At 37.8% G+C, this 27,436-nt stretch overlaps 1 protein-coding gene across 1 annotated transcript in view; it reads right to left on the bottom strand.

Annotated features, from left to right (window-relative positions):
• Positions 1-27,436, bottom strand: part of SPAG16 (sperm associated antigen 16) — a 563,299-nt gene that overhangs the window by 296,252 nt on the left and 239,611 nt on the right. Inside the window, exon 12 of the mRNA XM_084891337.1 lies at positions 16,491-16,634. Coding sequence (XP_084747463.1) covers positions 16,491-16,634 — 144 coding nt within the window. The remainder of the gene's footprint in view (positions 1-16,490; positions 16,635-27,436) is intronic.

Genomic DNA, 27,436 nt, shown 5'->3' with positions numbered 1-27,436 from the left:
TCTAGAATTAGCAGAATTATCTTGCTAAGCATGTATTCTTTTCTATATAAACTATGAAGTTGTTGGCATTTATGAAATTGTTGGAATAAAAATAATTTATATAAATGAGTTGTTATATTTCTTTGAAGTCTGTTAACAAATTGATTGACACATGGCATAACATCAGAGCATGAACTTTAAAGTTGAAATGATGGAAAAGCAGAACTTAGTTCTTAGGCATATGGCATTATGACAAGAAATGAGGCCAGCCAATAACAAAGATCAGTTAGTAAGGGAAAGGGCTATTTAGCTTGGGAAGTGGAAGGGTGGAGGAAAAAAGTAAATATTTTAATCAAATCTAATACTTTGTTATTGATTTACCTCTGCCAGACATACCTTGCAGAATGCTTATAATGCATTTGACATTGAGATATTTGGCCAAAGCTATTGGATGAGTCAAGGTAAAAGCTGGGACAGAATAAGTTTGTAAAGTTTAAGCAGTAGCCAAGAAAAGGATGCAACTGCATGGCAATTGTGGGTTTTATCTTTTCCAGTTTTTTTTCTCCTTTGTTTTCTTGTTTGTTGCAAAGTCAATACTAGTTAGATTTTTTTGTCTTCTTATGTGTTAGTCTATTAGTTATCCTTGAAGCTTCAAATTACCAAAGCCATGTTCCTAATTTTAAATGAGAGTTTTGTTAGTTCAAGATTTCAATGTCATTTACGGCCATTAAGGCTGTACCTACTTATAGTTGGAAACCTTTACACAATATCAAATCCATAAAGCTTTCTAAGGTAAACTGTCTATTGGAGCAGTTTGTATTTTTTTATTTGCTTCATCAAGTTATGACAATTGTCAAAAGTATCATGATCAGCCTTAAAAGTGTCTTGCTTAATATGTTCAATAGGCTTCAATTCAAGCTGAGATATCACAGATTTCCAGATGTCTTAAACAATGTTCTGGTAAATATTTAATGTAACTACAGTAGGTCTTAGGGAGTTTTGTGTCAATCAATATCACATACACAGAAAAAAAAAAGGAATTTACAGACATAATAAAATAAAATTAGAATAACTCCTAATGAGTACACATCAGATCATTTTCATTTAGGGCTAAAAATGATGAAAAGAAAAGAAATGTAAACTATAGGCCTTGGTTCTTGTACATTTGGTCTTTAGTATTCAAATCCAGAGAGTGTTGTTAGCACCTGAAGGACCTCATTTCTCAGACCTTTTTGTTTTAAATCTAAGACCCATAAAAATATAATAAAAAAGTTTCGCTGTTAAATCAGTGTGAGAACAAGAACTAGAGTCAACTTTTAATTCACTGCAATCACTTTTCAGAAACCTCTCCCTATGTTCTTCAAAGATTTCTAGTTGCCAAGTGAAAGAGACAAATCCGTTCCATATTTTATGTCACTTCTTGGTGGTGTTAACCTTGTCATTTAGCCTCCTTTATGCACCTCTCATCTCCTGGCTTCCTCATATCCATTCTGTCTCAACTCAGTTCCTGCTCAATGGCACCTCCTTCGCAAGTTCTGTTTCAATAGGTCATTGATTCCTAGTCAACCCCTCCTAAATGTAGAGATCCAACATAATTTATCACTCAAATTGGAACAATTTTTACAGTAAGAAAGGGTGTTACTAATAGTTCTATATGGTTAACAGTGATAACCTGAGACTTTTCTGGATGCATGGTCACCCCATCCATCCTATCTAATAAAAGAGAAACATGCAAATTGACTGTACCTTTGCTACACCCACAAGCCACGACCATCAGCCAATCAGGGTGAGTATGCAAATTAACACAACCAAGATCGAAGTTAATTTGCATCGAAGACTGAAAACAGCCTAGAAAGAAGCCAAGCACTGCAGAAGAGAGTGAGGCTGCAGAGAAGCAAGCTAGTGGGGCGGTGGAGAAGGGAGGGAAGCAGACAGGGCAGCAACCGCAGCAGGAATCCCTATTGCAAGAAACTCCCTGTAATGAGCCTCTAGTATGAAATAATAGAATGAAAAACTAATTTCAATTCTCCACCTCTTCCTGTATCCAAGCCCTTGACCCTGTCTTTATGGAATTCTAACCCTCTCTCACTCTGGGATTTGGCCAATAGAATGAGAAGGATATTATGTTGTTCCAGTTCAGGCCTGGTGGTCAAGAGAATGTGCATACTTCTGTTGGTTCTCTTGTACAGCTGGGCTGGCTTGTCTGTGTGCCTGAGCCTCTCTGAGAGCGCACACCCAGCCTCCCCTGTGGGAGGGATGTGAGAAGCATGCAGAGCATGAGACATGTGGAAGATTTTGAAAGCATGCCAGCTGATACCACCAGAAGCTGAGGTCTTCAGCTGACTTTGTCTGAAAACAGACGTATGGAAGCCCAGCTGAGACCAGATGATCATCCCAGACAAGCCCAATTTTTACTGCTAACCCATAAAATTATGAGTTGAATAAATAATTCTTATATTAAGCTAAAAATATTTGAGGTGGTTCATCATGCAACATTATTGTGGCTTTAGATAACTCATAAACTAATCTCTCTCCTGAGATCCAGAGACTCATTTACCTAGATTCCTTCATCTCAGAAATCCAGTTTTCCAAGTTAAAATTCTGGGACCATATTAAATTCTTACTCTTTCCCAATTTTAATAGGAGAGCTATTCCTATTGAATCTATCTCTTATATATCTTAATAAATCATTGTTTTCTTCTGTCATCAATCACCAGGCCTTGAATGGACTTTCTCAATCAGGGCTCTTGAAGGAAAACCCTAGTGTTCTAGTGCACCCACTGAATGTAATACATTAAATATGTCATATATATCCAGAATTAGAGAAATGAAAAGTGTTCACTCAAATAACTTTTCTAAGGTTTAATTCCCATGAAGAATCCAGATTTAAGAAGGCCTTGCTCATTTTCTAGGGCACCCTTGCAATAATCTACATGGTTTTTCTACCTTGATAAGCTGCACCTTCTTCTAATTGATCCTCCCTAAGTTATGATGATCTCTAGCCTTTGTCATTGTTTTTCATCTGTAACTGAATTTTATATAAGAAAAATGTTAGATCCTCTCTGACAAGGATGCTAATGAAATTCAAGCAATAGAATATATATTATTAATACTTTTATGTTGCTTACCTGGCTATATATCAGTAACAATAGTTAAGTATAAAAACTTGCTGCTGTCACTGTATCTCTCTTTGATTGACTGACTAAGCATTCGATGTAGTCTTTGAAGAGAGTTGAAAATACATAAAATAGCCATGCCATGAGCTAGTTTGCCCAGTGGATTTGGCCTTTGCATATATTTATATCAAAGCATATGGTACAGAATGACAATTCTTGACCTGAGGGCTTGGTGCTGTCTTTCAAGGTGTTGCATCCTCTCAATTAGAATGCTCTTGCATATATTACAATGCCTTCCAAGATGAGAACTGTGAGCTCTACTGATATTTGTGAAGCAATAACATTTCCTAAAAACTGCAGTAACTTGCCAAGTAACACTGGAATTTAATCAGCCCATCAATCATCAAGGTTAGGTCATCCAGGCTAATATTTCTTTGGAGCTTAGATATAGTTGAATGATTTTTGGTTTAACTAGAGGCAAAATGTTAGTTCCTTATGACATTTAACAGTTCCTAGAGTCATTATTTTGACAGCATCTATTTGACCTGAGAAACTTCTTGCCTACAAAAATAGGCTTAGGGCAAAATTTGCTTATATAAAACCTCAAGAATAAAAATGACCTGAAAGGTCAATTATAATCATCTATTAAAAATAAATATGGGCTTCTGAGTAAGATGATGACTGGGTCCAGGCTTCTAACTTCCTCTATCCAGAGGTTATAAGAATGACCAGGAAAAGATGGAAAACAAGGAACATGCTCTAGGCTTGAAAATTAGAAAACTTGTCATTAAATGCCAACGATTTTAAGGGATGTCTGCTAAATACACTGCACACTAAATTGGTTGCAAGAATGCACAGAAGTCTTATTTGCAGTTTTCCTGCCACAAAAGAACAGCAGCGCTAAGAAGTGTTCAGAAAAAGAGCCTGGAAACCCCACTAATACCTCCTTAGAGAAGGGAGGGGAATTTATGAGATGAGTTGTCATAATACACAAGGGGCATAGCAACAAGGGGTGCTTTTCTGGAACACATATCTGAAATATAGGCAGAATACCCACGGGAGATACTCCTGGATGTGAATGGGCCATAAAGCCTCAGAGGCAGGCCTTCCTCTCCGGTAAAGGACAAAAATAATCATCGGGAAGCCGTGAGGCTCCTTTTTGAAGGGCATATAAATTAAGTGGGAAGTCACCACACATAGGCTGCTTTCCAGTTGCACTGTTTCTTCTTTATCTTGGTTTTATTCTTTAAACCATAAGATTTTGAAATGACGCTAAGAGTCAGAAGAATGGGACAATTTCAAAGAATCAGAGAAAATAGCTCTCTTTGAAGTCTGTTCACTAACAAAGGAAGGCGAGAAAAATTAGAAAAGTGATGAATCATACTTCCAAAAGGTTCAAGGTAACTCAGCATCAAACAACTTGGTGTGTATGAAGTTCGAGTAAAAGTGAGGTAGGAAAAGTATGAGATGAAGAGAGGGGTTATAAAGATGGAACCCCACTCAGAGGAGGCATTTGAAACTATAAATAATTTTGGTATATGTTGAATATGTATTTGGTTAAGTTGAAAGTACCAGTTATAAGTGCGCAAATGTTCTCTGCTAATTCAACAAGTACCACCGTGGCTCGCCCATCCAGAAGTTTGTTATGAAAGGAAGGCCATGGGCAGCTCCAAGGTTTGGCCAGGTAAGCAGAGTGTCTCAGGTCCCGAGCATGCACCAGCAGCAGCTAAAGACTTGGGGACCTCCGATGGCTGCACCAAGAGCACCCCTTTCAAGCCTTCTCTCTCTCGAATCCCAAGTTGAAAGTAAAATGGAGACATGAACTATTGTTCTCTGTCAAATCTGACGGATATGAATGCTTGACATAAATATGTTGTGTAAGTGGGAACAATATTTGCCTGCCATGCAATACCTAACTCCAATTGGAATGAAATCTTGATCTCTGGTGGAACAGCAGGACTGCTTATAATGACAGCCTAAGCCAGTGAAATCAGCTATTTTATAAAGGTGCAATTAGAGCTGTTTGGGCCCCAACACTGGTTGTGGCAGATGGCAGACACAGCTATGAATTGGGAACCTGGAGAAAGAAGAGAGGAGAGGCCGATTCCGAGCTATCCGGGGAAATTGGAAGAGTAACCCCAAACTCGGAAACACATGTGGTGTTCAAATGTTTACAGACAATTAAAAGAATCACAAATACAGTTCCCTTTCAAGTAGCAATAAAAACATGATTATTGAAGTAAAATCTGCTGGGGAGCTATAAACATAAATATGTTATTTTATAAATGTTAATTAGTAAAACAAAATTTTATTTATTTTTTAACTTTTCCTCTGAGAGAGGATAAAAAGATGAAGTAGATGAGGTTGTTATAAATAGATTATAGATTTGGGAAATCAAATGTATGTCAAGAGTAATGCAGAAAGAGAGAACAAAAAGATGAAACCAGATAATGAATTATTAAACTAATAAGAATAAAATGCCTTGAGTTAAATACAAAGTTTAGATGCAATATGTTTATTAAAAAAGAGAAAATTATGTTATCAAGCATGAATGAAGAAATATTATGGATCCATGCTTAAAGAAAAAAAAAGACAAAAAAAAAACTCAAGAAGAGGAAAATATTGGTATAAAAACGCCAGTGGTAAATATTGCCAACTAACCATAGAGTTATTTAAACATCTGACAGCAAAATAAAGCTTTACAATAAAGATAAAAAAGAAAAAAAAAGTTTAATTCAACCCAAAATTTAATGTATTTAATGTAAAGGAAAAAAGTCATATTTCTTTGTTACATTTGGAATAAAGTAAATTGAAGAGTGACATTTTAAAAATACTGGACCAACCCAGCTGGATGGGGCTCAGTGGTTGAGCAATGACCCAAGAACCAAGAGGCCACTGGTTTAGTTCCCCATCAGGGCACATGCCCAGATTGCTGGCTCAATCCACAGTAGAGGGCATGCAGGAGACAGCCAATCAATGATTCTAATCATTGATATTTCTATCTCTCCCTCTCCTTTCCTCTTGGAAATTGATAAAAATATATTTTAAAAATAAAAATACTAAAACATAAAAGAAAAAATAAATGGTGAGGTTAAAGTTTTTTATTTATATTAGGGCAAAAAAAGAACAATAATAATGATTATATGTTAGATAATACTATATAAACATTTGGAAATATTTAATATCAAACAGAATAATAGCTATAAAAGTCATAAGAAAATATATTTATCAAACAAATAAAAACATAAAAATGTATTTGATAGTAAGGCTGGGAGATTTTTTTTAATATAGTATAACATAATATAAAATGATTATATTTAACAAGTAAAAGATTACATGGTGTCAAAACAAGCCAAAGAAAAATCATTTGGGCAAAAAATGAAAAAGGATCACAAGTCAAATTTATAAAAAAGATTCCTTTATTAACTTTTGGTCAAGAATATGTTTATATTTTTTTCAGAAAACAACTCTGAGACCATGTAGATGGAATTGACAGGACTACTCCAGCCATGAACACAGAAGAGAAACAGTCCAGAGATGGAAGATGCTGATGACAGCTTGCCATACTAGCAGTCAGCAGCTGTGCATCACTGCAGGCCCAAGACCAAACCAGAGAGGGTTGGAACTGCATCACCACCATTTGTCCACCATCCAGAACTGAAATATCATTTCTGACATGTACACATAAGGAACTGTTTGACATTGAAATTGGAACTCAAAAGAACTGTTGGCCCAGAAAGAAACTCACTACAGACTGATTCATTTGCCTCTCAGCATAACCATTATTGCTTGTCTCATTTTCAGTTCTTATAAGTGTATTTCTAGTATCACATGATCTCACTCATCTAGGGGAAATGATGAATAACATAGACTGATGAACAAGAACAGATCTGGAGACAAGGAAGCATAGATCAAACTCTCAAACCTCAGAGGGAAGGTAGGGGAGGGTGGGGATAAGGGGGAGAGATCAACCAAAGGACTTGTGTGCATGCATATGAGCCTAACCAGTGGTCATGGACAACAGGGGGTGGGGGTATGCATTGGGAGAGGTTTAGGATGGGAAAGGGAGGATGAGGACAAATATGTGATACCTTAATCAATAAAGAAATTTTGAAAAAATAAATAAAATTGTAAAAATAGAATATGTTAAGTGAGCTATTCAAAAAGGAGAAATGCAAATAGCTAATATATAAGAAAAGATCAGCTTAACTATAATTGCAGCTTTAAATGTCAGTGCCATACTCATCACAAATCAAAGATTTCGAAAAACACACACAAAAAATTAAATCTCAGAGTTGGCAAGAATGGGCATTCTTATATGAAAGGGGGCCTAATCTGATACAAACTTAAAGTAGAATATTAAATATATTTTTGTTTTATTTTTTAGTTCTTACTATAGAGATTGAACTGAATATATATTTGGGGGATAGTATATAAACATTCATTTCTTCACTGATTAATTTTGTTAAATCTTTATAGAAGAATTAGCACTAACTGCTCACAAAAATCTTTCTAAAAATGTAAGAAGAGGGAACATTTCCAGATTCACTCTGTGAAGCCAGGATTGCTCTGATTCCAAAATAAGACAATGACATAACAACAACAGCAAAAGAACTATGAACCTATACCCCTTATTAATATAGATGTAAATATCCTCAAAAAATACTAATAAGCATATTAAAAGGGTTATATGCCATGACTACCTAGTCTTTTTGCCATAGATTCAAAAATTAATCACCATGTTGATAGGATAAATAAATAAACGGCAACAATTAAAATTGCAACTATTAAAATTGATCATTTTAATATTTGCAACATTTACCAATGTTTAACATGTTCTCATGATAAACACACTCAGTTTGGGACTAGAAGTGAACCTCCTCAACCTGATAAAAGCATCTACAAAATCTCACAGTTATCATCATACTTAACATTTTCCCATTAAGGATGTCTGTCCTTGCCACATCCATTCAACATTGTTCTAGAGGTTTTAGTCAAATAATTAGATAATAAATAAATAAATAGGCATCAATATTATAAAAGGAAGATTATCTCCACAGATAATTGATCTTATATATATAAAAATTCTAAGTCTATTATAAATGTTAAAATAAATAAGGTAGTATATTGATACCAGATTAATATACAAAATCAACTGTATGTGTATACCCTAACATGGACCAATCTGAAATTAAAATTTTAAATTTTTATTTATAAAAGCATCAAACAAAATAGGATATTTAGAATAAATATAACAATAGCAGCACAATTAGTTACCACAAACTTAATGGGGTGAAATGAAACAAATTTATTATTCTTTAATTCTGGAGACCACACCTATGAAGTAAGTTTCATTGGGCTAAAGACCAGGTGTCAAAAGGTCTGGTTCCTTCTGTTGTGTCCTGGGGAGAATCTCTTTCCCACCTCACGTTGCTCTCACTCTGACCCTTCTGTCTTTGTCCATATTGAAGGAATCTTGTGATTACTCTGGGCCCACCCAGATAATCCTGGATGTTCTTATGTTAAGGTCAGTGGTTAGAATCTTAAATATTTGCCATTTTCATTCTACTTTGTTATATAATACTAGTGAGCCAGAGCATGGAGAGGTCCTTCATCCCAGCCTGCTCAGGGAGCGGGCCTAAGCCAACAGTTGGAAGTCCTTAGTGCTGCCTCTGAGGCAGGAGAGGCTCCTGCCACCACAGCTGTGCTCGCCAGCAGTGAGCCTGGCTTCTGGCTGAACAGCACTCCCCCTGTGGGAGCGCACTGACCAGCAGGGGGCAGATCCTGTGTTGAGTGTCTGCCTCCTGATGGTCAATGCACATTATAGCAACTGGTCATTCTGCTGTCCAGTCAGTTTGCATATTAGCCTTTTATTATATAGGATAACATATTTGCAGGTTCTGCAAATTGCCTTGCTTCTTTTCATGGTTTCTATTTTTGTCATTGTTGAATACAACATTGAAAAAAATATATTATGTGGAAACTCTGGAAATCAAGTTTCCTCCTTCTCAAAAGTTTGTTGTTGCTACTGTTTGTTGTTGGGGTTTTTTTAGTAATTGTTTTGAAGTAATTCAGTAAAGTCTATGTTCTTTGCTGTGTATGGCCAAGGGAGTCTGCTTGTTTAACTCAGTGGTCAACTTACATTTGGACAAGTAAGGACTAAATGCCTTGACCCAGTAGATCTTCAGGTCTTTGGCAAGTGGCTGTGTGTGCATGTGGGGCACATTTTCAATACTCTTACAACTCTGCCTCAGACTTTACTTTGTACTTGCAGGATTCCTCAAGGTCAGCCAACGGTAAGAGAGTAGACTTTCTCAGTTCTTTCTTGGATATTCACACAGGTCCCCAAACACATTGGCCTTTGATATTCATAGGCATATCACTTAGTATTTTTAAATCCCCTATGGGCATTTATTTTTCAAGCTCTTCTGTTTAAATTTTTTGGCCAACCTTTTGTTTGCTCAACTGCCTTTGCTGCCTCAGGCAGTTGCAATTTTAAACACTTGTTCTTAATTGTTTGCTATAATACAAGTGTTCTAGCAAATAGTGCATTTTGACAGAATAAGACCTGACATGGATTAAATAAAAACAAGACTTGAAAATGGAAATTTTCCAGCTTCCAGAAAGTTCAAATAGTCCTATCTTTCTGCGAATGGGGCTTTGCAGGAATCTGCAAACCTGTGCTCTCTATTCCATGATACCGGTCTGCACAACGACATGACTGTGAGACAGTTAGTGTATAAGGCTACTGCTGAGTTGGGAAGGGGAGTTGGGAATGAGACAACTTCACTTCTTACTCAGGTTCAGCAATTTTTTCTTGAATAAATGCTCTTTGGATTGATACAGGCTTTTTGGTTAAGATCTAGAGTTCTAAAACAGTTGATTTTAGAAATTTTTGCTTTTATGGAGAGTAGATTTTTGAAGGTCCTTATTCTGCCAGTCTGGTAATGCTTCTCCTTATGACTGGAATTTATTCTCATTAAAATATTATTCAGAGAGGAGCCTGAACACCAAAGACTTTCTTTGGTAAAGAGATCTCAGGAATAGCAAATGTTGTGTATGTATGTGAGTGCATGTGTGTGTATATATCTATATCTATATCTATATCTATATCTATATCTATATCTATATCTATATCTATATCTATATCTTTATCTTTATCTTTATCTATATCTATATCTATATCTATATCTATATCTATATCTATATCCATATCTATATCTATATCTGCCTAAATAACTGTTCAACCTTTTGACCATTCGACCATTTGACTGGTAGCTAAGATGTGCACTGAGCACCAGGGGGCAGATACTCAACACACAGGCATAGAAACATAGGACTGGTACATCTCAGAGGAAAAGGCAGATGGGGATGGGGGTGGGAGGGGGACACAGGCAGGAAGAGATTAACCAAAAATCTTATATGCATACTAGAGGCCCAGGGCACAGATTCCTGCACTGGTGGGGTCTCTCAGCCTGGCCTGCAGGGACTAGGCTGAAACAGGCAGTCCAACATCCCCTGAGGGGTCCTGGATTGTGAGAGGGTGCAGGCTAGGTAGGCTGAGGGACCCAACTGGTGCATGAATCCATGTATCAGGCCTCTAGTATCTTTATAATTGAAACATAGAGTCTGGGGTACAGACTTCTTTCCATGGGTTCTTGTCCAATGGAAATGAAGAATAAATTCGTGGACAAAAGGATTCTTTAATAAAAAATGTGAAAGTTTATTGGAAGCATATACAAACTCCATCTGGGCAGGGAAATTCCCAAAAGGGACCACCGGGGGAGGGCCTCCCAAATAGGAAAAACATGTCCTTTCCATACTGGGGGAAAAAATCTAAATCTAAACATCTAAAATCTGAAAATCTGTCTTGTATACATTATCTCAGGTTTATAAAGGCTGTAGCTTTTTGACTCTTCATGTTCCTTTCTAACTGGAACCCTTGCCCATTTTATGATCCTGGGCTCTCCTAATTGGTCATTCTTTTGTTTCAAAGTCCAAAATCCACATGATGCCCCCTTTTTTCTCTCCCCCTTATATTGCAACATCCCTCTATAGCCTGTGAACATATGTTTCTCTCTTTCTGGCATCTGTTGACATTTTCCTATCATCTGTTGACATGTTTCCTTATTCCTGTACTTTGTGGCTTTTCTTTATCCTCAGTGAATGTATGCCTTTCTCTCCCTTTATCCTATGACATTTCTCTATCCTTCACATATCCATCTTATAGTTCAGGTTGGAGTTTCTTTTGATCTCCTTTATGGCTCTCTCTCAGTTGTCCTGGCTGGAGATATTTTATTACCCCTTATGGCTCTCTAAGCTGCTCAGGTCAGGGCTGATTTTATAATTGCTTTAATTACTCAGACCTGAGATGTCTCTATCCTTCACCTATACATTCCTCCCCATGAGCCCTCCTTATTCCCTAAACCTTCCTATTTCATCTCCAGAATTCCTTTCCTGATCACATCACACACCTACCAGGAATATGAGAGGAAGTGGCCACCTTCCAGGTCCAGCATCTTCAATTTGTTTATTTTAATTAAGGAACTATTTACTGATTCCCTCTAATGTTCCAATTGATCTGCTCTGTCCCATGAACACAAAGATGAGTAAGACACAGACCCTGCCATTAAATCACTTATAATATTACTCAGAATTGTTTTTTCATGCTAGGCCAATAGATTTAGAGACAATATTGGTTTTAGAGTTAACCATATCTAGGCTAGAATCTGCAAAAAAATACCAACCATGCTACTCTGAGCAAGTGGTTACTCTGAACCCATTGCTGCTAATGTTTTACATAGGTCTTCCTCATGCAGTTGTCATGAAAACCTTATGAAGTAGGTTTTCTCCATTTTACAGTGAGCATCCGAAGCACTCAGAGGCTCTACAAAATGACAGAGCTGCTCTCTTTTCATACCTACACTTGAAAATAATGCTGACTTTAGAAGGGGCTTCTGATGTATAACCAGATCCTGCCATTTGCCTGAGGAGGGCCCTTGGGCAATTTCTCCAAGTTTTCACTGAGCTGTGAGACTCTGGAAAATATTTCCCTAACACTTTTCTCTATGGTGATAATGTATTACTTTTACAATCAGACAGGAAATGTATTTAAAGAACCATGCTGTTCCTTTCCATGCTCAGCCCCTTCACCTAAAACTAACTATATTAAGAACAGAAGCATAATGCACACCTCATCAAAAATATAAAGTAGGATATTATTATTTGACAGGCATATCTAAAAATTACCGTGGTGGTAATCTACTGAGATTTTCAAATTATGAAAGCATCTACCTCTGAAACTCAGGAAGAAGAAATACACCACAATATTAGGGGTACAGTGCATCCGTCTCTTCATTATGCTTTGAAATGTGAACTCCTGACTATATGTTTGTAGCAAATAAAAAGATGTTCTTTTTAAACAATTAAATGATACACTTGCCAGAGAGCTTTCATACCATGGTTTTGGGCACTATAGAAACGCATGAATAGGTAGCTCATACAGGAAAGAGAGATATGGGGGGTTTGGGAGGGGTCCTTTTATTCACAATTCATAAGTCAGTGTATAAGGGTGATTTATGTTTAACAGGATGCTGTTAGCGCTACTTCTGCCTCAGGCAGTGAACTCAGGGGAAGAAAATGCAGCACTGTAAAATTGTTTAAACCAATAATCCCAAATTCTTTCATTTCATAGAGATATTTGGGAAGATACATGCTGTTTCACATAATAAGCTGTAGACACACAGAAAAAAATGAAACTCTAAGCATCAGAAAAATGGACATTGTATTTACATTCAAAACCATTCTACTGTTATTGAACAGTACAGTTAAAGGTAAAGACCAAATAATACATTATTGGCATAGATAAAGATCAAATATATTGGTATAGGTAAAGACCAAATAATATATTATTAAGTGACTGTAGTGAGCATTTTATTGACCTATTAATATTAACCTGGACACTGATACAAAACTAGTCTAAATAGATTAACAATAATAAAACATGCTTGGACACAAAGTAATCAGTCATTATATGTTTTACAACTGATCTATTGTACAAAGTAGGTATCATCATTATTATACCCATTTCACAGATGATAAAACTGACAGAACTAGCAAAGGTAAAGCTAGGATTCTAGCAAGGGGACCTGAAACTCTGACACCATGTGTTAGCTATTTAGGTACCTTTTCCTTCCACCAGAGTATGCTTAAGTTTCCTTCTTTTGAGGGTGTACATTTTGCTCTTTTAACAGTACATATTGCAATGCATGCCTTCTGAATTGTTCCACTCATTCATCACATTCAATAACTAATAATTTTCAACAGCTAGTTCATCAGTCTACCAAGTAAATGCCAAGGCACAGGTTGCTTTACCGTACCAATGTATGAGCTCCCTCTAGCGGTAAATATGCAGTAAGAGTAGTTCTGTGGTGATTGGGTTTACCCATGTTACTCCTGAAAAGTGCCTGGATACACAAATCCTAATAAGGAACCTATAAACTTATGTACAAACCAGTAAACATGCTCATCTCTTTTGACCCATCTAACTCCATGGCATCCCAGTTCTACATAGACCTGCCAGATCTTTTTACTTCCCAGTTCTACCAAAATCCATTCTTCTTGTCAAGATCAAAACATGGGGCTTCACAACCCTATCTTAAAGTAACTTTACAATATCTATCTATTAATATAGTTTATAATATAATATCTTCATAATTAAACCCCTATGTATCCCATGCTTTTCAAATACAAATTTTACTTGATCATTGTAAATTGCCTTTAAACATACAACTAAGTTATATTTTCTGCATTCTTTTAAACAGTTTGCATCTATAATTGTGAAATGAGACTACAGAAGTGCTGTGGCCAGTGTATTACATTTGTTGAGTTTGGAACTATGTCTATGCTATATTTTTTAAACCAGTACTACAAAAACAAAAACAAACAAACAAAAAACAGTACTTTTTCCTTTTCCAACAAACATTCAGAAAATCTAAAAATTGCCCTGGCCAGTGTGACTTAGTTGGTTGAGCATTGTCCCATGAACTGAGAGGTCATAGTTCAATTCCCAGTCACGACACATGTCCATGTTAAAGGCTCAATTCCCAGTAGGTTGTGTGCATGAATTTCATGCACCGGGCCACTAGTATGTCTATAATATTATAACTCTTTATGGTGTCAGGTGGGTACTGGAAATACTGGGGGATCACTTTGTAAAATATATGACTGTATAACCACTAGATTGTACAACTGAAACTGAAACAAAATAATAATGAATGTAAATTCTAATTGAAAAATAAAAATAAATCAATCTTTATCCCCCCCAAAAAATATTTTTTTACTGTTATTTTGACAATAATGTATTTCTTTTAATTAAGCATACAAAAGAATATTTGCCATTAAATATCACTCACTTAAAAACACTATGTTAAATGTATTTTCTCCCATTATTTTTACCTCATGCACGAAAAAAAGCAAACAGTGTGGCTGTATTTTACCTCAATTTTGCCAAAGAAAGTACTGAATGTAAATTCATGTTATGAGTGAATAATGATGTATTTCATCTCATTTTAATTTCAGTAATTGAGTGGGAAAATGGGAAAATCTATTAAAAGAACCTGTGCTGGTCAAGCACTAATGAGACAATATCTGAGTCACTGGCTGTCATGGTAACTGGGCATTATGGAAATCTGATTACTGTGCCCAGTAGTTTCGTAAGTGATAGGTTACACTTCTAATTGGGTTGTCTCTGCTTATGAGACGGGCTTCATGTTCCTAACAGGTACAGAATGCATACATGTTCACAACTTAAGTTCAAACATCTAGCACTTAAAGATAAATTAGATTTTGAGAAAATTTTCAAAAATTAAAAAAATAGTTTACTCTTCTCATTAACTCACTTAGTTCATCTTTATCTTTGTAAAAAGTAAATGACACTCTATCTAATTTTATTAACAAATAGAGGTCGGGTGCATGACATTCATGCACTGGGGGGCAGGGGTCCCTCAGCCTGACCTGCACCCTTTCCCAGTCCGGGAGCCCTAGGGGGATGTCTGACTGACAGCTTGTTGGACATCCTTAGCATTGCCATGGAGGCGGGCGCTGAGCTCACCAGCCATCAGCCTGGCTTGTGGCTGAGCTGCACTCGCCCTGTGGGAGTGCACTGACCACCAGGGGGCAGCTCCTGCATTGGGCATCTGCCCCCTGGTGGTCAGTGTGCATCATAGTGATTGGTCGTTTCACCTTTTGGTCAATTTGCGTATTACCATTTTATTATATAGGATCATACCAAGATTCAAAAAAATTAAGTGTTTTATGAAAATACATCAATAAGAGTCATCCTAAGAACAAAATTTCCCAATGAAATGGTTTAGAAATTGCACCAAAACTATGAGTCTCCAGGAATAATACAGTACTAGAAAGAGCCAGATGCAAGACTATTTATAAGTGTTGAGTACAATGATGAACATGAAAAGATAGTTGGGATTGGCAGTGGGAGTTGACTACAAACAACTGTGGGTGGAGCTTTTTAATGTATCTCTGTGTTTAACAATATCTTTCCTTCTGTGTCCTTGGCCTTTGCAGTACAAAAATTCAATAGATTCTTAAAACTACAGAACTCAATGCTTTCAGTTCAATTTTAATCTCTTTAATATTTTCAGTGTCATTTACTTTCTACAAAATTGATCACTATCTTCTGATGCATTTTGGTAGATAACTTATTTCTAAAAGAAGAACCTGCATGATAAACTGAGGCAAAGTAAACACTAGCATGCATTATTTTCTAGAAAGCCATGTGTCTTGTCAGAGCTTGTGAGTACAAGAAGCATCAATAACGCTTCTTCTGGGAAGCTCTTTACTCTGTTAAATGTATCAGCATGTGACTAAGTTTTACAGGTACCAAATATCAAAAGCAATCAATCTATAAAGTCAATATAAGGAAAGCCAAAAGAACATGTATCTACACTTTTCTAAATTCAGATTGTAAGGTTGCAGAGGGGGGGGGAAAAGTGCCATCAAAATCACCTAAATACAAAGTTTCATTTATAGAACATAAGTCGTAGAGATGTATTATCTCATGTGCTTAAAAATTGGCTAAGAAGTTAGAGTTTATATTAAGTGTTCCACTGATAATAACAATAATAATAAACAAAGTGGGTAGCAGCAAACTTTCTGAAATGATAGAAATATTTATAGGATAGATTGTGGTACTGTGATAATGGTTTTAAGGATGTATACCTATCTCCAAACTCATCAAATTGTATACATTAAACTCGTACAGTTTTAGTCTATTATTCATATTTCAATTTTAAAAAGCCGGGAGAGTGTGGAAACAGAATAGACAAGTGCGTTCCCTGGAGAGATCAGGCTGGTCCAGGGCCTGTGTGCACTGACCTGGGATGGAAGCAGCAGTTGGAAAGCCAGTCGGTGTGGCCGGTTCCTGTGAGAAGCACGTTGCCATTGGGAAGCCCCACGGCCTTCCAGAGGTGGTCCTCACCGCAGGAGACCAGCATGTCCTTGCTGGGGTGCACCACGATGCTGCAGTCAGACAGAGGGGAGAGTTATGGAGCGGTAACAGCGAGCGCTCTCACACTGTGGACAGATGACATGGCAGTGGCCATCCCACTTCAGCATGGCAGGACAGCTCCTAGGGTGCTGGCCTGGAGCTCAGAGGGACCAGCGTCTACCTCATGACTATAGCTCTAACACCAATCACTTTCTGATTGCCACCAACCCAATTTACTTCACTGCATCTCACATTCTTATGTGTCAAATGAGATGCTAGACAAATCATGTCTAATTCTAATTTGAAAACAGTAATTCTGCTTTTTTTGTTTTGTTTTGTTTCAGGAAGAAAGGGTGATGCCAATAATAGTTCAGTGTTAGGACAGTTGGACCTATAGCCATGGTAATTATTAAGAAAATCAAAATTCTTTGCAGATTATAGTATATCTTAAGCTAGGCATTATCCAGGAAAAGAACATAAATCATAACCACCATCATAGCCTTGAATAAATGCTATAAATGAAACATTAACTCCATGGCCTACTATCTACACAAAGCAAAGGAGCTCAAATTCCGTGCTAATATGCCACTTACACTGGTTTCAGTCAATGCACAGTACACAAATTACAGTAATGAATTCAGGATGCATAAGGCAATTCCCCACTCTATAAAGGCATAGGGGGAAATGAGTAAGAAGAATGTGAAATTAACACTTTAACACATTAAGCAGAATTATTTGAACCAGGCTATGATCACTGTGGCTATTCAAATATTGGAGCTAAACCATTCCAAAATCAAGAGTCTACAAGGTTAATGCCTGATATTTTATCTATGGCCATGCTCTAATCTTATTTATATAGAGTTTCATCTGTGCCTTACAGTGAAACGGAACAAATGTGCCCAATGTTAAGCACCTATTAAAATACCAGCCTAAATAACAGCAACAAATTGTTCCCTTTCAACAAAGCCATCTCAAATCTAAGACATCATGCTTTTGCTTGAGTAAACAGGGAAATGAAACAATGGCTTAACAATAAAAACTACCCATTCATTTCTCCCACAGTGCATTCTCTGAATGGCCCTGTTCCTTTCTTCTTCAATATAGACTTTAGGAAAATAAAATATATATATAATGGACTCAGTCTATACCTACATGGGTAGTTCCAGTTTTAATGAAATTAAAACTTTTCTCATTATGGATACCTCCCATTTGACCTTAAAACTTTGAACTGAAAATTCATTTTCTTGCACTAGACCTCTCCAGTTTTGGAAGTCTGGTGGGGTCAACTAGTGTTGCAAACATTCAAATCACAGGCATGTGACCACTATGAGCATGTAACCACTCTTTAGTGGAGCACTGTTTCATTTTTCTCCGGTACTTCCCTGCTCAAAATAAACACAGTGGAAGGGAAATTTTTCATTTTGCAATTCATCATAATGTTGGTTTGTGATTTTCAGAAGGCCAATTCAGGAAAGAAATTTATTACAGCTCAAACTGGGTAGAGGATACATTTATAGAACTTAATTAGAAGAAAAATATGATGAGAGGTAAAAAATGTCAGGCTGAAATGAATTCTATATTCAAATACACATAAGAAGGCAGACCAAATCCTTGAAGCTATGAGTATGATGTATGTTGGCTTGCAGCTTTCCTGGCAGACACATGCACACTCGACTAGAAGATAAATTACCCTCTTTAAGTGAAGATAACTAAATCATTGATGTCTTTACGAACTTTGAAAGATAAGTTTCTCAAATGACTTTTGTGAGAGGAGCTATTTGTAGAAGTTAAGGAAAAATATAAATAAGCACAAACCATTGATGGCTAATCAGTTTTGAAAGTGATTTTCCAGACTCTTATCTTTTCTGCTTTGGGACCTCCTCTATCCCACCTGCAACTCCCACTTCTACTTTACACAGACTAATCCCACTCTCTCCTGTCTTTATTCATATATTCATTATCTAAAATATATCTCTCATTTTCTAATCATTCTGCACAAAATTCTGTCAAATTCTGATATTACCGTATATTCTGCAAAGAACATATGTTACTTCATTCATGAAATGTTATTTAAGTGAACAGAAATATTTCCAGCATATATCAGAAGGAACTTAGTGATTCACATGCCTCAGACCCATCAGCCCATAAACACTTGTTATTGATCTGGTCACTAACCAAGAGCATCAGCAGAGAATGGGTCATGGTGATCAAGATCCCTATTTAAGAGCTTTCAACTCAGATCACTCTAGGGGGGAGATGGTCAAGATGAACAGACATATGGACCGGCACTATTCGTATTCAGAAGTTCAGTGTTGTTATCAACTCCATAATGAGGTACTGGTGCCTGGAGACTTCTTTCTCCATCATCATCAATTAATGATAACGGTATCCAATATTATTTGAAAAGTTAATGTGCGCCAGAACTTATACTAAATGCTTTTAATTTTCACAAGTGGAATGAAAACTCATGAGGGCAGGGTATATGCCTGCTTTGTTTGCTATATATAGCTATTCAGCAAGTGCTTTTCAAATGTCTGACTGAGCCCAGTCGGCATGGCTCAGTAGTTGAACACTGACCTATGAACCAGGAGGTTAAGGTTCTATTCCCAGTCAGGGCACATGCCCAGATTGTGGGCTCAATCTCAGGTAAGGGGTATGCAGGAGGCTGCCGATCAATGATTCTCTCTCATCATTGATGTTTCTCTCTCCCTCTCCTTTCCTCTCTGAAATCAATAAAAAATGTATTTAAAATATATATCTGACTGAGTGAATGATTTTGGCACTATTATTTTCGGGATTTTATGAGCAATGTAAATTGTTCAAGTTTGCATTTGGTAATAGATAGAGGCCGACTTTGAATTCAGGATAGTTTAATTTCAAGGATCATGATTTTAGCTACTTCTACTTCATATCAATATTTCATGGTTTATTATTTATATGTGCATTATAAACATCAATAATAATTATAATAGAGATTGAAAATAATTATTATCATTCCCATAAATGCTCAAGTCATTTACACATTAAATCCTGAGTTAAAGAAATAATATAGGAATTGTCAGGGTATATATTGGAGCTGGGTACCATCTGGGACAATAGTGTTTTAAAGGGTTGGTGGACCCTGCCCTTGATGGTTGAAATGCTCTGGTGTTGTAGGAGAAACCAGGTGACAGCAACCCTCCTACATTCCTGTCTACATAAGGCTGATGTACTGCATTTTGAACTTGATAAGGTATTTAATTTGTTCTCTTGTGCTAAAATTATGAGCCTTGTATTACACTTCAAGTTGTCAGAGAGCATTGCCTTTTTTATCACCTCATTTATAGAGTGTGCTGTAAACAATAAATGTAAGAGAATCTATAAATAATAAAAGCGTAATATTCTTATTAATATAGAATGTCCTTCCGGACATCCTTCTGGAAGACACCAGGGCTGCAAGGGAAGCTCGGGTCCCGGGGGCCAGAGGGAAGCTGGTGCTGGCAGCAGGGGGAAGGAAGGCCGGCTCTTGCATGGATTTCGTGCACCGGGCCTCTAGGATTTCATAAGCATTGAAAATTTCCCTAGTATGCTGAGGCCTCAACTGCTATCATTCTATTTATCTCTGTGTCAGTCTTTCAAAGAACCCGAAGAAGAGAGAAATAACTAGTACTCCATGGGAGTCGGTTCTTATTCTACAGTTGCATACACTAACTCATTCGATGGTCATGACAAGCCTGTGAATTAGGTCCACTGGTGTATCTGAAGCACATGGTGGTTAAGTGATCAGTTCGAGGTCACGAAGCCAGGAAGCGGCAGGGCGAGGTCACAAATCTGAGTGGACTGTGCCCAGAGTCCATGTCTCTCCGCAGGGTGAGCTCAGAGTCTCAGTTGCCTTTTTCCTTTTTAAGATGACACAGGAACAAATGCCAAGTCAGAGGCTGCCTTATTTCTGTCTAGGGGCTTTAGTGAGATGCATCTTGAAGTTTCTTTTTCCTGCCATTTTCTAAGGAAGTATAAAAGGTTATAACTATTGCCACTTATTTTCTATTAGTTAGGCACTGGCTAGGTTTAGAGTGGTGGAGGGATGGATCAAAGATGATTGAGAAAAGAAGTACGTACGTTCTAAAGCAGAGGTTGGTAAACTTTTTCTGTAAAGGGCCAGAGAGTAATGTATGGTCATATGGTCTCTTTTGTGACTACTCCAATCGGCCATTGTAGCATGAAAGCAGCAATAGATAACATATAAATGAACGAACGGGGTTATGCTACAACACAACTTTATTTATAAATCCAGGCGATGGGCCAGATTGGGCTTTTGAGCCTGTCCCCAAGCATGTGTATTGCATGGAGTGTATTGCATGTAAGGCTCTGGGTTTCACACTAAGATATGTGTGAACTCTTGCTCCAGTGTTTACTTGCTAGGCATCCTGGGGTAAGTTAGTTCACCAGCCTTTGCCTCAGGCTCCTCTTCTGAAAAAAAAAATAGGAAGAATATAGCATTGCTCTCATAGGAGTGGTCTGAGAGCTAAATGAGTTAATGCATATAAAGGACTAGAACAGGGCTGGCCACATAGTGAAAGCTCGATGAACATTATGATCGTACAGAGAGACAAGCTCTCTGAGGCCAGGCTGCCTGGATCTGAATACCAGCTTCCCTTATCCTTATTAGCTGATTACATTGTACAACCTCTCCGCCTTAGTTTCCTTATTTGTGAAAAGGATGGGGTGAGAAAACTGATCCACAGGGACGTTGTGAGGATAAAATAAGTTCATCTATGTAAAGTGGTTGGAACAGTATCTGAACACAGTCAGCTCTCCATAAAAGTTTAGCTAATATCATTAATCAACATTGTACTTCATTGTAATCTGGTCTTTGAAATAGATAACTTCTAGCCAAAACCGGTTTGGCTCAGTGGATAGAGCGTCAGCCTGCGGACTGAAAGATCCCGGGTTCGATTCTGGTCAAGGGCATGTATATTGGTTGCAGGCACATCCCCAGTAGGAGGTGTTCAAGAGGCAGCTGGTCGATGATTCTCTCTCATCGATGTTTCTAACTCTCTATCCCTCTCTCTTCCTCTCTGTAAAAAATCAATAAAAATATATATTTTTTTTAAAAAAGAAGAAAAATAGATAACTTCTATAATCATGGCAAGTAAGTTTAACACTGAAAATTATAGATATTTAGAGAGAAATGACGTGCCCAGTTGGGTCTGGGTAATCCCTGGACATTGCTGGGTTTGACTTGAAGTTAAATCTCCCGACGAAAGGTAACCCTCAGATATACTACTTTCACAAATGAACACAAAGGTTTGGTGGAATTTTTTTTCTCCTTATGCCAGTTTTCAGGAATGCATTCAGAGAAGCAGTGGACAGTGCACACACTGACTCCTACCCCTGTTTTCAGGTTTACAACTGGCACCAACCCGCTGTGGGCTGGCAGGAAGGCCTCTGCCGGGTGGGGCCTGGGGTGCTGACATGAAGACAGCACGCTCTCTCCTGGGGCTCTGTCCCGAGAGAAGTGTCCCTCTTGTCACCACAGAATGACTCGCCTTCTCAGAGATGTCTTCCCGAAGTCCTAATTAATAAGAATAACGAGCTCCTTTTTTAATATCTTCCTGGCACCTGCCCTACGTGCCACCGAGTCACATCACTTTAAACTTCGAATATAAGCTCGCTGCTTCCCTTTAACTTACTATTAATTATAATTACATGATTCGGAGACAAAGGCCCTGTCACCTCACTCCCAAGTTAATAAGCTCGTGACGAGGGTGAAAATAGCACAGGAACCATCTTAAGGATTAAAAAAAAGAAAAGAAAATGTGGGTAGATGCTAGCCCTGCTCTTTAACCAAGCCGTGTCCTGATGAAGCATCCATGCGATGTTTTGTTCAACAATGTGCCTGGCCTGTTCCATAAAATATTACGTTCTAGCGGAGATTTGCCCTCTTTTGTAATAGGGCACATTCCTTACATTACACCAGCTGATACATCCTCCAAAAGCTCTCCCTCCCTAATTGAATTGTTCTTTCCAGTAGTGGATTTACACAAGGACATTTTGGAGAGAATACGTGTAGGTGTATAAAGAACACTACTAATTATCAGTAAAGTCAGTGACATAAGCATCACCATTAGACTTTTCAAAGAGAAGAAAATTAATCCCAAAAAAAGATGGTCGTGAGAAAAGCTAATTAGACATCCTGTCTTCATTTTCATTGTGAATGTCTCCTTCACGTTGGTGCACGGGCTCTAATTATATCCAGCATAGAAGATGCGTGGTGGTTTGAAAATACATCAGTATCAAAATATGAGCCCCATGGATATTTGGTGGCCACATATTTACTCTAAATGACTTCATACACTCACACATGACATATGTCTATACACAGCTTACCAGGGCAAAGACAGACAAAAAAGTTGTCAATTGTTGTTATAGCTAATAATTGCACCTTATATTTAGATATGAATCAGGATTTACAAAGCATTTGTTAACTTGTAACTTTCTTTTTTCCTTATTTCAAAAAGTATCTATTAAGAACCTTCAAAACAGACAGAGGCACCCCTCTCAGGAAGCTCGCATGTGAATATGGGGTGGAGGGGGGGGCGGGGAAGTGGACAGAAACAGCAACATTAAAATAAACACACTAACCCAGCTATCTGAAAAACATCTAGTGGCATGACAATGACTGGGGGAAGAAAGTCATATTCAATGAGGTGGTGACGGGAGACCTTGCTGAAGATGTGACGTTCTAGTTGAGATCAGAATGGCAAGAAGGAAGCAGCATCTTAGGAGGGTTTAAGGATGGGTAATCAAACACAGGTGACTGCTTGGCTGAGAGGAGTCGGTGTTTTCAGGGGGCAGACGAAAGGCCAGGGAGACTGAAGAGAGCAGGCAAGGAGGACTGTATTCAGGATGAGTGAGGAGAAATAGAAAACCAAGCAAGGATCATGTAGACCTCATCAGCTGAGGGGGAAAAAAGACTGAAATGTATCCTGTGATCACTGAATGGTTTTACGTCAGAGAATGTTATATGATTGATAATTATTTAAACGATCCCTCCAGGCGCTCTGTGGAAAATGAGAAAACAGGAAGCAAAAGAAGAAACTAGGACACAGAATAATGCCTTAGATCAATTTAACATGTAGATCTTCACTAGGTAAGACCAGCGTTACTTTAGCATATTAACAATCATACCATTACCTTCAGGAAGTCAACTCACAGCTGTTCTCAACAATAAAGAACATTAGCTGAGACTGGTTTGGCTTAGTGGATAGAGCGTTGGTCTATGGACTAACGGGTCCCGGGTTTGATTCCCGTCAAGGGCATGTACCTTGGTTGCAGGCACATCCCCAGAGGGGGGCATGCAAGAAGCAGCTGATCAATGACTCTCTCTCTAATCTATGTTTCTAACTCTCTATCACTCTTCCTTCCTCTCTGTAAAAAAATCAGTAACATATATAAAAAATAAAAATAAAATAAAGAACATCAAATAAGTGTGCTTTTACTGATGAACAAAATAGAACCAGTGGCATGGATATACGAAACAGACTGACATATCTGACAGGAGAGAGCGGTGTGGGGACTGAATAAAAAAAGTGAAGAGATTAGCCAAGAACATACATGCATAGCTGATGGACATGGGCAATAGCGTGAAGGTCCAGAGGGCAGGGGGTTGGGGAAAGGATGGAATATGGTGGACATCTATAATAATCAACAATAAAGAAGTGGCAAAGCAAAAATGAAATAAAAGTTATTAAACAGATGTGTGCACAAAACTTAATAATGAGAAATCTGTCAAAATAAGAGATCAGGGTTCATTCATTTTCAGAAGTCAGCTAAGAAAATATGAAAATTTGAAATTTTAATACTTTCCTGTCACTTTAAGTTTAAAAACTGTGACATTGTAGATTTTGTTCCAAGTTAAGTGTAAATTATGCTGCCCAGATCTGGGAAGCAGCGCCTTCCTTTTATTTTTCACTGAGTAGATGGGATATTTTCACCCTCCATGGGATTTATTGGTAGCTAGAGGCCCGATGCACAATTCCTGCAACTGTAGGCCCTCCCAGCCCCAGCTGCCTCAGCCTTGGAAGCTCAGGCTGCCTCTCAGCCCCGAAGCCCCACCCCCCACCCACTGGTTCTTCCCGAAGGTCATTCTGTAAGGTTGTTCTGCCATCCAGTCTAATTAGCATATTAGCTCTTTATCATATAGGATGCCCAGTAGTGTAATCATAAAGGCTAACATCTCCTTTTTTAAAAAAAATTAAATTATTTACTGTTGAAAGTGTTACCTATGTCTCCCTTTTCTGCCCAATTACCTTAACATCTCCTTTTTACTTTTCTAGTCCAACTGTGTCCTTCCAACGTTGGAGTGGGGTGGGCTACCCCCCTGCCTACCTTTCTACCTGGGAGGCAGTGCTAATCCCAGCCACCAGGTCTGAAGGAGGAAGCCAACACTGGCTCTCCCATGGGAGAGGCCTCTAGAGGTGATTTAGATAATAGATACTGTGCAGCAAAAGGCCACTTATCAAAAGAGCAAAGTCACACATACTATGCAATATCATCGCAGTCGCCCATATTATCAGCTTATGGACTCAACCCTAATGCTATTTTAACGAGATATATATATTATTTGGTCTTTCTCACTCCATGTAAAGAAGCAGATCCACAAACTTTCCAAAAATCTATGATTTATTCTTGAATTAAATGGTATAAATGTATACATTTAAACTAAAGTTTTAGCTTAATTCCAAAGATAATCAATCCTCTAGGAAAAGTCTTCAGTTTGGATAAAGTCAAATTTTAGCTAATGTTCATTAAATCAACTACTATAAATATGGGTAATAACCATTTTTTGTTACCTCTTCTATAAATTAGTGTAAATGCTCAACTGAAATTTGTAGATTTGTATTTCCATAAAAAGTATTCCTCAAATACACATACAAATGTATAGATTTTCTCCCAACACTCAATTCAAATGTCCTTGATGGCAAGTTAACCTATATGCAAATATGCAGCCTAATGATTTTTCAAAATACACCATCTCCTCATCTATACTTTTTTGTTTTATGGTGTGGGGGGATCTTATACTTTAGTTAGCTAGTGCAGAAGCCAGGCAATTTCCCAATTATTTTTCAAATGACAATTCTTAACAACGGGGTACCAGTGGCCTTGAGCAAAAGCCATTTGACTTTATTATGTTTTCTTTCCTCACATTAAAAACGATTGTGATATCATTTATCCTGTATCCTTTACTGCATTCTTGTTTTATCCACTAAATTTAAAATAAAAATGTAGAAAAGAAGTTGTTGAACTTTCTAATATGTGAAAGACCATTCCAAGATACATAGATTCAACTAAATGAAATTATAAACTCCAAAGATTGCAATAGGCAGGCCCCGCTATTTTGGTAAATGGAATGAGGAAGATCAACAGAACAGGTTAACAGCTTCAAGATTTGTGTAAATACCTGCTGGAACTTCCCTGCTATCTTAGCAGCTGAACATTTTATGCTACATCGTTTTATATAGACTGAGCTTCATGGTATGAAATCGCTGTAGTTCTTTATGGTTTAATGAGTTTAGAGAGTTACATTACACATTTATGTTCTTAAGAAACCCATTTTAATAATAAATTTTATTTGGTTATTTCATGTTTCAGCAATCTACAAGAGTTCTGTGTAGTTACAAATATAATTTTTTCCCATTTTATATATCTTTAGTATATTAGTGACAAAGAGTAGATGCTTTTTTAAGCTGAAGTAAAGCTTTCCCCTGCTAAGAGCTCTATCATTAACATCTCTTTCCAGGAGGATATTTAGAGATATAACCAACCTATAATCTATGAATAACCAGAAGTGTTACTACTTAAAACATAGATTTGAGGTCAATTTCCATGTTGAAGTAAAGTACAGAATTCTGTTCTAAACTTGGCCCAGTTTAGGAGAAAGCACAAAGCCAATGGAATGATTGTGATGTTTAACTTCTGACTACTATGTTTGGTACCTATTTGATAAATTAGAAAGCCAAAATTAATTATAAATTCAGCTTTTTCTAAAGAGTAAGTTATGAAATTTAAGAGATGTATATTGGAATTATCATCTATATATATTTGTGTGTGTGTATATATAGATAGATAGATAGATATAAATATAGATAGATATTATAGATAGATATAGATATAGATATAGATATAGATATAGATATAGATATAGATATAGATATAGATATATAGATATAGATATATAGATATAGATATAGATATATAGCCAGTGACTGTAATGGCCATATGACCATAAAGACGAATCACTATGATGCCCTCCTGGCCAATCAGAGTGTGGAGCTGGCTGGCCAACTTTGCAGCCCCTTCATCCTGCCTTCCTGCCCCTGATCAACTCTCCCACCCCAACCAAGAGCAGGCCTATGTCCAAACACACCCTCCCTTCCCCCAGGTCAGCCCCGTCCAGATCAGCCCGCCCCACCACAATAGACCTGCAGCCCTTTCCCCTCTCTCGGCTGGCCCACCCCTAAGTGTACCCCCACCCCAATAGGGGGTGGGGCTGGGTGGCCAACCTCCTGCAGCCCTTCCCCTCAGCCAACCCTACCCCATATTACCCCCTCCCCCGCAAACAGGGGCATAGAGAGCTATCCAACCACCCATGGCTCCTCCCCCTAGGCCTTTGGCCCCCAGATTGGCACCATTACCCCATTCAAGGGTGGGGCCTGCTAGCCCACCACCCACACCCCTCCCCTGGCTGGCCCCACCCCCAATAGGACCCCCAACCCAATCAGGGACAGGGCCTGCTGGTCAGTAGCCTGCAGCCCCTTCCCTCAACGGGCCTGGCCCTGATCAGGTCCCAATT

The sequence above is a fragment of the Pipistrellus hanaki genome, assembly GCF_964339955.1.
Source record: "Pipistrellus hanaki genome assembly, chromosome: 8".
Classification (NCBI taxonomy): Eukaryota; Metazoa; Chordata; class Mammalia; order Chiroptera; family Vespertilionidae; genus Pipistrellus; species Pipistrellus hanaki.
This window is presented reverse-complemented; position numbering and strand designations above follow the sequence as displayed.